The sequence below is a fragment of the Triturus cristatus genome, chromosome 4_1 (genome assembly GCF_964204655.1).
Source record: "Triturus cristatus chromosome 4_1, aTriCri1.1, whole genome shotgun sequence".
Lineage (NCBI taxonomy): Eukaryota > Metazoa > Chordata > Amphibia > Caudata > Salamandridae > Triturus > Triturus cristatus.
This window is the reverse complement of record NC_140585.1, coordinates 803,126,947-803,143,442: the sequence shown is the minus strand read 5'-3', so window position 1 is coordinate 803,143,442 and position 16,496 is coordinate 803,126,947. Positions and strand designations below refer to the sequence as shown.

The window sequence follows — 16,496 nt, the reverse complement described above, 5'->3', positions numbered from 1 at the left end:
CCACAGAGCAGGGGGTTTTCGTTGCAGGTCAGAAGTGCACCTGTCAGTATCCTAGTTTCATTACACAGGGTAGGGGGTTGTAAACATGAGTTGCAGTGATCAAGAGAAATTCCTAAGCTTGTATCTGTTATGGTCCCATTCATCTAACTTAGATGTTTCATGATGTGAGAGCATCCAGTTCAGAGACCAGTCAACCACACAGGTTCCTCTTCTGCGAATGCGATGGGAGTTTTCCACAGAATCGGCAAGGGAAGTAGCATTTAGATCACATGCATTTTTGATGGCTGCTAAGTACATTGTGAGGGAAAAGTGGTGCCTTATTTACCTTTATTCACCCTCATTGGTAGACATGATTGCAAGAGCTGATTGATACTATTTAAAGATTAGCTGGACGTGCCTCCATTCGGCTGGGATAATTTTCTTTCTCGCTCTACTGTCTTTATGTACTGTGACTGTCCAAGGGCTCTATTTCTTGTTCTCCCTCTACTCACTGGCCCTCAAACTGCCTTCCCCTCTCTGATCTCCACTTCCCTGCTTGCTGGTGGCAAAGACATTATCCAGGCATGTAATGTGCAAGACCACGCTGGGATACTGTGTCCATAGTCTGGCATCCAGACAAAGGGCAGAAGGTTAAGACTGACTTCTTGTGGAGTCTTTCCTGTTTGGGCCTTGTAAGATGCCCTGATGCTTGACGGCCATGCCACATCTATAAATCTCCCTAAACTCCTTCAATTCTTATGCTTTACTACTCAAATTCCTACTGTATCACTGCCAACACTACTTATTTATTTTACAGAGTTTCATATAGCGCGAAATTGACCCGAATCAGGTATGAGAGCGCTTTACATAGCACCAGTTGCATTACATGAGGACACATTCATTTTTGTTAGGCACAGGGAGATTAAGTGATTTGCCCAGAATCACAGGATGTTCAGCGTCATTGCAGAGACTCGAACCCAGTTCCCCAGATTCAAGGTCGACCGCCTAAAACTGCTGGATACATCCTCTAGTTGCCAACAGGTCCCTAGGATTGACTCAATGCAGCTTAGAGTGCCAGTCGAAGGAGGTCAACTGTCGCCACTCAATCTCGGAGCATGGAGATGAAAGGTTTGCAGTCTTGCGTGAAACACCCTGTCCTTCTGCTATGACAGAAGATCCTCCAAGAGCGGCAGCTTGAACGGTAGACAGATGGCCATGCCCAAGAGTTCTGAGTACCACACTCTTGGGGCCCAATCCAATGCCACTAGGATGACTTGGGCTCGCTCATTCCTGAAATTTAGAATCCAGGGCAGCAGAGGCAATGGCAGGAAAGCATACAGGAGTCCTGACCTCTACTCTATATGAAAGTTATCTCCGAAGGAGGGACAGATGCTTTTAAAACTTCAGTGTGCAGATGTGCTGACATTGTGCATCATTAGTGGTGGTGTGAATATTGAGCTGGGGTCTGCCCTTTCGCTGGTAGACGCCCTGTGCCACCTTCAAGTGTAACTGCCATTTGTGATCTGCTAATTAGCTGTGGCTGAGTTCATCCAGCCTGGCGTTTAAAAATCCTGTTAGATGGTTTACCAGCAGAAAATGTCTCTGCTGTCCTGCCACTTTGAGATGTAGAGAACTACTGACACAGGGCCCAAGACCCCACCCTGTCCTGCTTGTTGCGGCACCACATGGCGGTGGTGTTGCCTATGAGCACCTGCACCAGTCTTCCTATGATGGTGGGCAGGAAGGCCTTCATCACCAAACTAATCATTCTCAAATCCAACAAATTGATGTGGAATTGAGACCCCGCCAGAGTAAAGAGGCCTCTGATCTCCACCTCTCCCAGATGGCTTACCCAACCAAATAGTGATGCATCTGTGACCACCATCAGCTCTGGGTGGGGTAAGCACAGGGTCTTGACACTGACCTAATCGTGGTCCAGTAGCCACAACTGTAGATCTTTCACAGTCTCCTCTGAAATCTGGATACAATCTGACCGATTCCCCTGATATTGTATTCACAAGGATTTGGGGGATCTTCCTTTTGAATTAGACCTAGTGTGACGTGAAGCACCCTTGAATTTGGCAAAGCAAAGTTTGGCCTCATGGTCCCATTGATGTAAAGCCCTTAAGGTTGGACTCAATTTTAAGTAGGCCAGACTCCATTTTAGGGAATGGGAGTCACCATTTATTCCAATTTAGACAACAGGAGACGCCATTTCCCCCCAATTTATGCAAAATCATTGTCATGTCTGCCATTGATGCAGATGCTGTCTGACCGTATTATTCCAAGAACTGTAAGAAACAATATTTGGGTGATCGCACAAAAAAGGGACATTTTGTCACAATATCTATGGTGCTTTGATCTCTTTCTGGATTTCCCAGTGGGGGAGTACACAGACACAGTAGTAGAGCCAAGCTAAAATTACCCTCTTTTCATTATTCACTGCCCCTTCCAGAGATTTCTTGGATTTTTGATGTTTGTCTTTGCTGTCAAGTCTGATTTTGTTTCTCTGTTACCACGTATATGCAGATTCTGAGGATCTGTTTTGACCTTCTATCTGCCACAGGATCAATGCGTGTCAAAGAGCGAAGGCATTTAAATGAAAAAAGTAAAAGGTTTTTAGTTAGAAAACAGACAAAAACACACCCCCAACCACTTTTAAAGATATAAATAGCATCAAGATTGAAAGTTTTGTAAAGTTTTTTTCTGAGCTATTTTTCTCTCAGCAGCAGGATCCAGAAAAGAGAACTGAGGCAACTGCCACTGACAGGGAATGGTGAGATACTGGTAGTCCGTGCTTCGTAATGAATATGTGACAGTTCTGCAAGCTTTTAGAAGGGTGCAGCCTATCTGGCCATATTGCTGCCACTTTCTCTTATTTTCAATTGTTTGCCAATAATGGTGTATGTGGCTATTAATCACCTTCCACTCTTTCCTTTCATAGTATTACATGCAACAGAACTGAGAAGTTACGAAATGGTAGGCAGTAAAACAGAGGCACCAGTCACCAAGTAGAATTACTGTCGTTCGAAAAACATTCCAGAGGTACTACTCTTTCCCAGTATGTTCCGCAGTGTCAAAGCTGATTCTGTAATTATTTAATTTTGGGTCACTAATGACCATTGAGGTGGGTAAGGGAAAATATTTAGCACATCACTATCTGAAGTTTTCAAGCAGTTATTCAGGTTAAGTGATGTTGATTGGGGCTGTGGAACATCAAAATAACAGACTGTACATGAAGACTCAGAGTTTCATAAAAATGGAATGAGGCTACAGACCATGAAATCACTTAAATCAAGCTGAAATTAATTGTGTCAGAATTGTAATGCCACCTAATAGACCTTAACAGCAGAAAAATGGCTTACAGGAGGCAGGGATAATGAACTCTTACCCTTTTGAGATGAATGGTTTTGATTGTCACAGCACATTCGGATAAAGCCTGTTGAAAAGAATGAAACGGATGTAAACTACAACTTGCTATATGTTTGCATTTTTGTAAAATTATTTTGTATTAATTTTGCTATAGCATAAACATAAAACATATTCAAAATAAAATAAAACCGCCCCACCACTCTGTGGCACACCAATCTACAAGGTATGGCAAATGTCAGTTTAGTATTAATGAAACCCAATCTTGGGTTCATCGACATCAATAATCAGAACCCCGAGGACTTACCACCCCCCCATGTTGTCCAAGGACACCAGCTTCCATTACCTCTGACATTTCCGGTATAGGGGCCCTTTCTTTCACCCATCCTACTCCTCTAACCATGGATCCCATACCTTAGAAAAGTTCCGGGAAAAGCCTCTAGCTCGGTATATCGGCTCCTCTGTCTCAAAGTCGAGATCTGAGAGCTCCCTCAATAGTGTATCGCATCCCTTTCTTGCCACCACCAGTGCTGTGTTATACAGGAGTGTGCATCTGTCAATGAGACTCCCCCAGCACCCCGTAAAGCTTAGTTTGCACCCCAGTCCAGAAAACTTTCAGTTCCAGGCAGTCCCACAGTGTGTGAACGAACGTCCTCCTTTGGCTGCATCTCCTCAGACAGCCATCGGTGGCACTACGACCCATGGTGGCACTTGTCAACCTCCATCCTACCCAAGTATCCCTCCCACTTCTCCCTCAGCTTCTGCAATGGTGCCTGACTGTTACACATGACTGTGGAATACAACTGGGACGTGGCGTCCCTGTGGAGTGGGGCTTCCAGCACCCAATATTCCAGTATGCTCTTGTCCTTCAGGTCCAGAGGGCAGGGGATCCGACGGTTTAGTAGGGAGCAGACCTGCAATAGTGCAAGATCTGATCTCCAGGCATGTCATATTGACTCTGCAATTACGCAAACGTCAGCCACCCCGTCTCCCCTCATAGGTCACTCACCTTGGAGATCCCAATCCTGTCCCAGAGACGGTGGCCTTCTTATGCCCCACAGTGGCATCTACATCAGTCGACCCGCCCAACCCAGTTTCCATTTTGCACTTCTCCAGTTCCTGATCACCAAGCTCTGGGAGGGTCAAGAATCTCCCTGTATCATAAAACCATTGTGTTAAACCGCAGGTCACCAATGCCCGCCGGTCTGCCATCAGGGAGGCTCATTCTGGTCTGCAAAGGACCAGTCATAAACTATGAGGAGATAGGCTGCCCAATAGTACAGCTTTAGGTCTAGCAGGGCAAACCCCCTCACCCACTTCCCCCCATCTATTGGCCTCTTCACCAACGTTCTGAGGGCTATCCACGGAGCACCCCACCCATGAAAGGGGACGAACCTCCGCCTACACTGCCTGGAAGAATCTGTCGGGGTCCTCAAATAACAAATTCTGCAGCACATAGAGACATTCTGAGAGGTAGATCATCTTGTATATGAGAGAGGGAACATACACCAGTGCTCCACATGTCTGTGGAAGTTCCTCAGGATGCGTCCCACATAATTGTCGTAGAACAGGTCGCGATCCATGGTCACGTATATTCCCAGGTAAGTGAAGCGGTCATTGGTCCATATGACTGGCTCGGTCCACGCTCCCCGTGATGTCCACGGGACAGCGGAAACATTGTAGAGTTCCGCAATTAATAGCCATTCCGGTGAACTGATCAAATAGTCGCAGCATCTCCAAAACCCTCAGTAGGGACTGGTGGTGAGGGCCGGCAAGATACATCAAGATATCGTTGGCATAAAGCGAGACCACATCCTTCCAGTCGCCATCCCAGTGGAGACCCCGCATCAAAGCATCTTGATGGAACAACCTCGCCAGCGGCTCCTTCGCCTCAGTAAACAACAGCGGCGAAAGGGAAAATTCCTATTGGGCACCCCTCCCGAGATCAAAATTTGCCAACAACGTCCTGTTCATCTGTACCCTCGCCATAGGTTTATAATAGAGAAGCCGCACCATCCCAAGTATTTAGGGTTGAAGCCCATACGCTCCCGTAACGTCATCAAGTAAGGCTATTCAGGTGAATCAACCGCCTTCTCGGCATCCAGTACCAGGAGTATCGCTGGTTTCTGCACCTGAGACGACCTAGCAAGGCAGCCTACGAGCTACCTGATATTATGCCATATGGACCTATGAGGTAACATATAACAATGTCTTGATGGGAATCAATGAAGGGATAAACTTGAAAGGTAACTTAATTATCATACACACTAAATGATAACAAGAATAGTCCCAAGACTGTTTGCCTCCGACCGACTGGGAAGCCTCTGGACAACGAAGGGGTTTGAACGTTGGGACACGATTGGTATTAGTAGAGTGGGAGACTTATGGCTTAAGGGTGCAGTTAAAACATTCGCGGCGCTCCAGAGCGAATACGAACTTACGGAAAGGGAGTTCTTCCGCTACGCCCAGGTTCGGCATGCCCTGCTCTCTGTTTTTGGGGAGGGGACCAAGATCCCGGCTTCATCGCCCCTCGAGGACCGCATACTCGATGGTCATGTCCCCGACAGTACTATCTCTTTAATTTATAAAAAACTTATCAATAATCGGGCTGACCTCTTGGTGCGCCTTCGGGAGGCGTGGACGGGGGATGGGGTGGAACTGGACGACGAGGACTGGCAGTCCGCACTGTCGTCCCCCAAGGAAATGGCCATTCCAGCCCGTCTCCGCCTGGTCCAGCTTAAGATTCTCCACCGGGTGTATGTGACGGGTCCCCGTTTGGTCTCGATGGGATTTTCTGAAGACGGGCTCTCTAAGCGGGGATGTGGGCTCAGTGCCACCTTTCTCCATATCCTTTGGGAGTGCCTCGAGGTGGCGGAATACTGGCGCCGGGTTCATGTGGTCATGGGACAAGTCACCGGGGTTGCGCTGCTGCCGGAGGTGCGTCGCTGTGTCCTGAATGTGTGGGAGCCCAATGATTATAACGCGGCTCAGACTCGGTGGGCGGCCCTGGGGAACATGATTGCCAAGAGAGATATAGCGCAGCTTTGGGGTTCCCAGCGGCCTCCCACCGTGTCTGTATGGAAGGAGAACATGGACTGGTGCATGTTCAGGGAGAAGACTGTGTGTGTGGCTCGTGGTAAACCGGGGGCATAGGGTAGAATCTGGGGGCAATGGAACGCGTATCGTGGGGGTATCTGTACTCCCCCCCTAGTGGACACCGATATTGCTTTGTCCCCCTGACCCTTGATGGTTCCTTGCGACTTCTGGAACAACCGAATGTAGACGTTCCTCTCCCGTGACCCCCCCCTGACATATCAGTACTCCTTCCTCTTGATAGCTATTTGAAGGTCTGACGTAGAGTCCCCCGGACGTAGCCTGACCCACACTTTTTGCCCTTATGCCTCGCCTTTTGTTTTTAGTTGTTATTTATGTTAAACCTATGTATCCTGCTTCCTTAGGACTATCCGGAGCCATGTACGGGGCTGAGCCCCGGGAGTCGACTACTGCCTTAACAACTGTGTGATCCTTTCTGACTCTAGCGGCCGGCCCTGGTGGTTGTAGGCCCATGCTTGTAATTGATTTATTGTTTAATAAAAATTTAAAAAAAAATAAAAATAAAAAAATAAAAAAAAATAAAAGAATAGTCCCAAGAATACAAATTAATGCAGTAATATTGTGAAAAAGGACAATCAGATCACATTTGCAAAATCAAGTAGCAGCTTCAACCATGCTTTTACAGTTGTGTATTAAAGTCAAATAGTGAACACTTTGTGCTCCTGAAAACATATAAACTGCGCAAGTGAAACAAGTGAAGAAATATAAAGAAAATTGCTACAGCGTATTGGACCAGAATTCAAACTGAAGTTATGCATGAATCAATACAGTTGTGAAAGATATAAAATCATGTCATAATTCAAAGCTCCAGTCATGAAGGTCTAAACGCCGTCAACTTGCACAAACGATAATTTGGCCTTTGAATTATGACATGATGTTATATCTTTCCCCAACTGCTTTGTTCGCCATGAGTTGGCAGGGTATACCCAGACGTGGGTCCCTAGCCTGGCTGATAAGGGGTGTTACACCGAAACCGGTCTCAGGATGCTGGTTTCCGGTCCAAGGAAGACCTGGCTTGGCAGTTCCGGCTGGACTGTTCCGCAGAGGAACAGGGTCAAGACTGATTTGCATACGGCCGAGTCTGAACTGGAACGATGATGGATTCAACCCAGATGTAATAGTGACTGGAGGCGAGTGTCTGAAAAGTTTCAGCGCCGCTCTGTCCGTCATCTCCTTAGGTTTTCTTACAATATACTTAGAGGGCTGTGGTGCTGCCAGGGGAGTAGCTCTCCTCATGCCACTGGCCATTTGGCGCATGAAGGAAAGTGAATTATTATGTGGTGGGGTTGTGAGACCTCACCATGTAACAGTGTGACAATCTCTATCAGGTTCAGTTAGGTTCTTTAATAAATCCTTTAGCTTGGTTCTAGGTAGCTGTGGCACTGCGCAGTCAGGCTTGGTCAAAGGAACAAGCGTAAAGCATTTAGAAGTACCAAAGCAAAACAACACATTAAAAATCCAACACCAATTTATAAAAATGGAGGGCATTTCTATCTTAAATTAGATAGCAAAATGACAAAAACCTATAGAGGAAACCGGAGATATGATTTTCATAAGGTAAGTAAATTCTTTTAAGTTCCAATAAATCAGTGTAATCGGCATCGCGGTTCCTGAGCCAACAGTTTAGCACAACTACCAATCCTCTCTTGAACTGGCCACAACAGGTTAGGAGTCAGTCACAGAGACCACCAAGGTCCAGGAAGACAGTTGCATGTCGGGTCCAGCAGTTTCAGAATACTCACAGAAGATTTCAGAGATCGTGGTTCCAGCAAAGGAGTGGTCCTTAAGCTTGGGATGCAGGATGCTGAGGAGATGCTAAAGATGCTGAAGATACAAGAGCAGTGGAAGAGGTGCGGTGAGTATTCCTGGGCAAGCCTGGAGCCCACAAGTCTTAGGGATGGAATACAGCCTCAGGACTAGATTTCCAACAATGTCCCAGTGAAGTCTAGTGCAGGTGCAGTTGCCACTGGGCTATGGTCTCCAATCACATTGGTCTTTAGGAGTTGTACACAGGTGTCTCTTTCTTTCTGGATGACCATAGTCCACTTCAACAACAGCCACGTGTCACACAGATTTGGGGACACCTCAGGAATGTCAGGACTCCGTCTCCCACCAGGCACTTTGGATTGCAACGGCGGCCAGTTTATCCTGAGCAGCTGGGCTCTCACAAGTGCAAGCTTCCTAAGCTTTTTTGTCCCAGGTGCTGAACAGGGGGCTATCCACCTAACCCTTGGAGTCACTTTTTCTGGCCTTGTACAAGTGGATCCTTTTTCCCCCAGTGACCACTGCAGGAACAGTCCCTCTTGGCGAGTTCCTCGGATTCAGCAGGGGCATTTCAGCTTTGGTGCAGCATTTCTTTGCTGGGTCCAGGGAGCAGAAGTGCAGACTTCCTTCAGTTCTGAGCACAAGTGGAGCTCTTCTTCCACAAGTGGGCACAGCAGGTACAGTCCTCTTTGACAATCCCTTGAACTCAGCAGGTGTAGTCCTTTCTTGGAGCAGCTTCTCTGTGCTGAGGTCAGGGACCAGAAGAGCAATCCTTCTTTCTTCTTGCCAGTCCGGCATTGATCTGTGGACTGTGGGTCTGGGGTGCCACATTTATGCCATCTTCTCATTTGTGGGTGGGGTGGACTCACTAGCCAATGGGGCAATAGTTTCCAGGAGGCTAGGCCATTAAACAATCCCAGGATACCAATCTTTACCAGAAACCAAGATGGAGCAAACCTTTTATCCCTGAGAGAGGCCCTGGGCACACCACTGGGGTGCATCCAACATAATGAGCCACTACTCCTAAAAAACTGGTTCTGCAACAGGTTTTCCTCCTCTGGAGGTGTAGCCAGCCTGTCTGCCTATATAAAAGCGTGGGCAGGCGAAGATGTGATTGCCATTTGCGTCACTGAGACAGTAGCAGCTTTGAAGCTGTGCCATCTGTGGCCACTGCCTGGTACCCAGCCTGTTGGAGGAGGTTACACCTCCTCCCTTCAGCAATTACCATTGTTCTCCGTTCCTGGGATCGCTTCACACCTTCTAGCAAGAGGGCAGACTGTTGCATTGAGTGACAACAACTGCATATAAACAGGAAAGGCTACTGAAGGTTTGGGCAACAAAGTGGTAAATTTATAAACTCATCTTTCTATTAAAATGTATTTGAAATCCATCCAAGCAATGAGTAAGGTTTAATCTAACAATTAATTTGATACCCTGGAGTAATATCTTTGGTGGTCCCCAATATAAGTTAGCACTTAACATCGTCGCTAGTGAAACTTCATATTAGCCAATCGGATCACTGTCCTTGCTACAGTGAAAATTGTAATTTTATGTTTTCACTGTCAGGGTATGTTACATACAAAATAAACATGACCTTCTTTTTAACCCCTTCCATGCGGGGCGGATTCCCCCGCTGTGCTGAGCGCTGCTTGCGCGGGCGTGGTCATGACGGAACGGTTCCGTCATGAGCACAGCTCAACCGACGCTCATGACGGAACCGTTCCGTCATGAGCGCCGAAGGGGTTAATACTAAGCACCATGCCTGGTAGGCTACCCTGGCCTTCCCTAGGGGTAGCTTACTAATATTAAAAAGAAATATGCTACTTACCAGTATGCATCTGTTCTTGGCATGTAGAGCTGCAGATCCACACACTATGCATAGATCGCCATCTGGTGTTGGGCCCGGATGTTTGCACTTGCTTTTGTCTTGGAAAGTCTTTGGAAGTCACGAGGTAGGTGACTCCTCCTTCGGATCATAGTGCGCATGGGCATCGGCTCCATCCTCAGATTGTTTTTCGCCGGTAGGGAAATGATGGAGTTTTGTAAGAAACAGGAAATGTGCCCATGTATGCTGTATCTAAATAAGATAATACCGGAACAGATAAAGGTAGCCGGGGAGGCGGGTGGGCGTGTGTAGATCTGCAGCTCTACATGCCAAGAACAGATGCATACTGGTAAGTAGCATATTCCGTTCGAGGCATATGAGCTGCAGATTACACACTATGCATAGATTGTATAGCAGTATCCCCTCCTAGCGGCGACCACCAGTATCTGTTGCAGTAGTTTGAAATAGTGTTTTGAGTATAGCTTGGCCCACACTAGCCTGTTGTTTAGTTTGCACATCTACACAATAGTGTTTTGTGAATGTGTGCGGTGTAGACCATGTAGCTGCTTTGCAGATATCGTCTAAGGGAATGTTCCCTAAAAATGCCATTGAAGCCCCTATCTTTCGTGTAGAGTGGGCTTTAGGAGGAACTGATAATGTACGTTTTGCTTTGTGGTAGCAAATTTGTATGCATTTGACAATCCACCTTGCTATCTCAGATTTTGATATGGGGTTGCCCTTGTGTGGTGGTGAAAAAGACACGAATAGTTGTTTGGTCTTACGAAAAGGTTGTGTTCGCTCTATTTAGTACAGCAGTGCTCTTTTGACATCTAAGGTGTGAAGAGCTCTTTCTGCGACTGTTTGTGGTTGTGAGAAGAATACAGGCAGCTCCACAGATTGAGGTGGAAGAGAGAGATGACTTTAGGGAGGAATTTAGGATTAGTTCGGAGAACAACCTTATTATGATGCATCTGCAGAATGGGTTCCTGAATGGTTAGTGCTTGTAGTTTGCTAACTCTTCGTAGAGACGTAATGGCTACTAGGAAAGCAGTTTTCCATGTTAAGAATTGTAGCTCACATTTATGTAGAGGTTCAAATGGAGGCCCCATTAGCCTTGTGAGAGCGATGATAAATTCCACACAGGTGAAGGTGGTTCCCTGGGGGGAATTATTCTTTTGAGTCCCTCCATAAAGGCTTTTATTGCAGGTACTCTGAAAAGTGATAGATGTTGTCTATTTTGTAGATATGCTGCTATGGCAGCAAGATGCAGTCTAATAGACGTGTAGGCCAAGTTGCATCTTTGGAGGTGTAGCAAGTAGTCTATGATGTGTTGGATAGACACATCTAGGGGATGGTGTTGTTGTTATGACAGTATATTACAAAACGTTTCCACTTGGCTGCATAGCATGCTCTAGTAGTAGGCCGTCTATCTTCTTTAATGACGTTCATACAGTCAGGAGGAAGGTTAAGGTAACCGAATTCAGGAGCCAGATCGCTAGATTAAGCTGAGCTGGGTCCGGGAGTTGGATCTCTCCATGGTTCTGGGTTAAGAGGCGTGGAGAGAGCTGTAACTTTTGGTGTGGAACTACGGAGAGTTCCAGCAATGTGGTGTACCATGGTTGTCTGGCCCAAGTTGGAGCAACTAGGATGAGCGTTAAGGAGTGTTGCTGGAGTTTGCGCACCACTAGTGGAATGAGTGGGAGAGGCGGAAAAGCGTACACCAATCTGCCTGACCAGTTCATCCATATCGCATTGCCTTTGGACAATGGGTGAGGATATCTGGCGGCGATGATTGGGCATTTGGCGTTTTCTGGGGTGGCGAAGAGGTCTATCTGTGGTTGCCCTCATATTTGAAAAAACGGTTGAAGAACTTCTGGATGAAGTTCCCACTCGTGGATCTGTTGTGTCTGACGGCTTAACAGATCGGCTATGGTGTTTTGGACTCCTGGGACATGTTGGGCTAGGAGGAATACGTTCCGAGGTATAGCCCACCTCCACATGTTCTGTGCTAGCTGAGAGAGCTGCAGAGAGTGTGTCCCGCCTTGTTTTTGTATATAGTACATGGCGGTCATGTTGTCTGTGCGGACTAAGACAGCCTTGCCTGATATGTGTTTTTGAAATGCTTTTAAGGCTAGGAATATGGCTAGTAACTCCAGGTGGTTCATGTGGATTAACTTTTGTTGAGGTGTCCACCTGCCCTGCATGTAGTAGTAGGTGAGCTCCCCAGCCGGAGAGCGATGCGTCCGCTGTCATAACTATTTGAGGAATCGGCTCTAGGAACGGTCGCCCTGTGGAAAGGTTCTTGGTGTTCCACCACGGCAGAGAGTGATGAGTACGACCGTCTACCAACACCAGATCTGTTAGTTGACCTTGAGCCTGATTCCATTGGCGTGCTAAGCACTCTTGGAGAGGACGCATCCGGTGTCTTGCATGAGGCACTATGAATATGCAAGAGGCCTTCATCCCTATGAGTTGCATGAACACTCAAGCTGGAAGAGAGTGTTGCGGTTGGAATTTGGTGAGAAGGGCCTGTATGCTTGCTATCCTGGCAGGACTGGGATAGGCTAGCTATATGAGGTGTCTATTGTGGCACCGAGGTATTGTTGCATGTGGGACGGTTGGAGCTGGGACTTGGCGTGGTTTATTGTGAACCCCAGGTCGTGAAGTTGTTGAATAGTGGCGTGAGTGTGTTGTACACACTGATTGTATGAGCTGGCTTTTATGAGCCAGTCGTCTAGATATGGGAAGACGCGGATGTGCTGTCTTCTTAGGTGTGCTGCCACCACCGCGAGGCACTTGGTAAACACTGTTGGTGCTGTGGTGACTCCGAATGGAAGTACTTTGAATTGATAGTGCTGACCGTCCACTACGAATCTGAGATATTTTCTGTGAGCGTTGTGAATGGGAATGTGAAAATAGGCATCCTTGAGGTCTAGGGTAGCAAGGAAGTCGCCTTGTGAAAGCAGGGGAAAGACCTGCTGAAGTGTGACCATGTGGAAATGGTCTGAGTGTATGTATAGGTTTAGGGGTCTGAGGTCTAGAATAGGCCTTAGAGAGCCGTCATTTTTTGGGATGAGAAAATAGAGGGAGTAAACTCCCTTGTTTTGTTGGTGCAGGGGAACTGGTTCTATTGCACTTTTTTGTAGGAGGGAGATTACCTCCTGCTTTAGCAGCAACAAATATTCTTGTGACATTGGACACTGTTTGGGTGGTATGTTTGGGGGAGGTAGATGTTAGTTCAAGACAGTAGCCTGATTTAATTATCCGTTGCACCCACCGGTCTGAAGTGATGTTTGCCCAGGCAGGGAGGAATTGTTGTAGTCTTCCCCCAACTGGAGTGGAATGGTCTGGGGGAAGTGGAGGGAAGTCATGGGTTGGGGGTGGAGGCAGAGCGGGAGTTGTTGTTTTTGCCTTTGTTGTTGTTCCCCCTGTAACCACCTCTTTGGTAACCTCTAGTAAAGGTGGATTGGGTGGGAGTTTTGTAAGAAGTGGAGCGGCTATCAGAGGAGCAGCCTCTGTGGGTGCTTCTGAAGGATGAGCAACAAAAGGAACGTCTGGGAGCTTGCGACTGCAAGGCTCCCATAGATTTGGCTGTATCAGTATCCTTTTTCATTTTTTCAAGTGATACGTCTACATTAGGACCAAATAGGTGTTGCTCATCAAATGGCTGATTGAGTATGGAACTCTGGAATTCAGGTTTAAAACCTGAAATGCATAGCCAGGCATGCCTACGCAGAAGGATTCTGGTGTTTATTGCCCTTGAGGCGGTATCTGCCACATCTAGGGCACAACGGATGGAGGTGTTGGTGATGGTTTTACCTTCCTGCATGAGTTAATTGGCCCTGTTTTTATACCTGTCTGGGAGGTGCTGCATTATGGACTCAAGCTCATCATAATGGCCCTGTCATACCTGGCTAACAGCGCTTGGGTATTGGCAATGTGCCATATGTTTGCTGCCTGTGACGCCGTTCTTTTGCCAGAGGCGTCTAGGAGTTTAGATTCCTTATCTGGTGGTGGTGCGTCACCTGATGACTGGGAATTGGCCCTCTTCCGTGCATTGGAGACCACAAGGGAGTCTAGAGGTGCGGGGCCTTTAATGTAGGCTGGATCAGTAGGGGCAGCCTTATACTTTTTCTCTATTCTCGGGTTGATGACTCGCGCCCTGACCGGGTCTTTAAAGACCTCTGGTGCATGCTTAATGACCTTTTTAAGCATGGGTAAAATTGAGGTGGACCTTTGTGTGGTGTCAAAAGTGTCCATGAGAAAATCTTCCTCCACTGGTTCTGTATGAAGGGCAACTCCGTGGTACAGGGCAGCTCTGTGGAGGAGCTGGTTGATGCCGATATTGTCCTCTGGAGGGGGAAGGTCTGGAGGGATAGATGTCGTCTTGTGGGGTGTAAGGGACGTCTGGGACACTATAATCATCCCAGGGGTCTGGGGAGCCAGTAGGGTACCCTAGGGGTTGATCGTCTGCACCTCCCCCTGCATCATCTGAGGTGTTGTCATCATCATCATCTACTGGAGTAGGTGATGGTGTAGGAGAGTGGTGTGGAGGAGGAAGAGCAAAAGGGATCAATGGAGAGGTAGCAAAGTCTCTCTTTTTCGGTGGTGCAGCCGGTGCAGGCGTATCTAGGGGTCTTTTCTTGATGCTATGCAGTAAGTGACCAGTCTTAGGATCATTCACAAGAGTTTTTTGGATAGAATCTGGGTGAAAAGAAACAAACAACAGAAGAGTGAATGCTGAATTCAGAATGAACTAGCATAAAAAAAGTGCTCACTGTGTTTTAAAAGAACCCGCACTCACCAACCTAGTTGGTGACATGCTTCATCATTGGGTTCCCACCAGAGAGGCCGAATGCCTCTACGGTGTGCTGCACCGCCTGAACTACTGCAGAGCTAGGTTTTTTTGGGAGACAGTGCAAAAAGTGGTGGTAGTGTGAAATGTGAAGTTTAAAAAGGTGTCACAATTTTATCCAGAAACGATTTTAATGGTGGAAAACTGGACACAGTTAAAAGAAAGTGTTGGATGCGTAAAAACTAGTTATAATAGACCAGTTGCATCCTAGATTGAGTGAAAAGAGGTCAACATGTTTCTGCTTCTAAAAGTGTTGGACGAAGCATTCGTCAGGACTTGGGGGGGGACTACCACGGCGGTGTACGCACGCTAAGGCGCACCCTAACCTGTGGAGTCTGGGACCGTTTTAACTCACGGTTCTAAATGGCATTCAGGACTTCTGAAAGCTTTAATATCTGTTAAGACAAAGAAAAGGAGATAGTCGAACATAATAATTCACAACTCAAATGATTGTCAAGTAGCATGCCTCAATCGTTGGTGTATACTCCAAAAGGTCGCATGCATACCATATACTGTGCTCTCACATAAACAATGGTACGATTGTGCTAGGGTACAATGATTCGCAGTGTCAGTGTATAAAGTTAGATCAGTATTTCGACAGCACATCCCAAAGAATAACACTCTCGCAGGTATATGCAGGTGAGATAACAAAATGCATTGAAATATTCGTAGAAATCAATCGTAATATTATCAGTTCAGAATTTGAGACAAAACGTTTGACACATGCCGTCAGCAGAAACTCAGTAAAGTAAACTGAGTAGAACAGGTGAAAGTAGACTTGGCGCAGAACGAGGAAAAAGCAGGGCTTGTCATACATAAAACAGACTGTGTTAAAAGGAAACGCTACTTGGGGGCTTACGTGAAGTACTAGTACACCTCACGGCATGAGTCCTGGTGGGGGGCGGGACTTGTAGTCACACACTGTGTACACAAGAGGGAAAAAAACAGAAAGGGATTAGAGCATGGTAATAGTTACCGCTATAGCCGTGGGAGCGAACTAGACGGAGGCACTTACTTCATCAAAGTCTTCCGCCCACTCGGTACCTGTCTTTACCCTCCATAGGACTCGGAGATTGACGAGCTTTCTACGGGGAAGGTATCATATAGGAAGTGGACTGGTACTGCGGGGGAGTGTGCGTGTAGGCACGCTGACGCGATGACGCGGAGCCGCTTCAGAGGCTAAATCACTAGAATGCTAACGTCTCGGTCAGCGTGCGGAAAAAGGATGAGTAACTCTCCTCAACGTGGTGACGTAGGACCGCTGCGGGGAGTGTGCGGCTAGAGATAATAGGTTTCGGACAGTGTGTGAAATAAAAAATATATGTTTTAAGTAACACTGATGTATATCCATTAATTTATGAAGACTTTTTTGTTGCAAATGTACGGGTTGGAAAAAAAGGCAAGAGGGGGTGGGGGGCGTGCGATGTCACGTGCACGTTTCTCCATGTATGCAGGCTGAAGAAAAGGATTATCGCCAAGGTGCTCAATCAGAAGAAATAAAGAGATTGAATACAAAGGTATTGGAAAGTGAGCTGAACTATTCAAAATAAAACAATGCCCATTGTGAATCGGCAGAATTTTTCAGAAAAC

At 46.9% G+C, this 16,496-nt stretch overlaps 1 protein-coding gene across 2 annotated transcripts in view; it reads right to left on the bottom strand.

Moving 5' to 3' along the window:
- The window catches only part of XPOT (exportin for tRNA), a 464,061-nt gene that overhangs the window by 49,935 nt on the left and 397,630 nt on the right, over positions 1–16,496 (bottom strand). For both annotated transcript variants that reach the window (XM_085653409.1, XM_085653408.1), the window contains one exon: positions 3,371–3,418. In XM_085653409.1, coding sequence (XP_085509535.1) covers positions 3,371–3,418 — 48 coding nt within the window. The remainder of the gene's footprint in view (positions 1–3,370; positions 3,419–16,496) is intronic.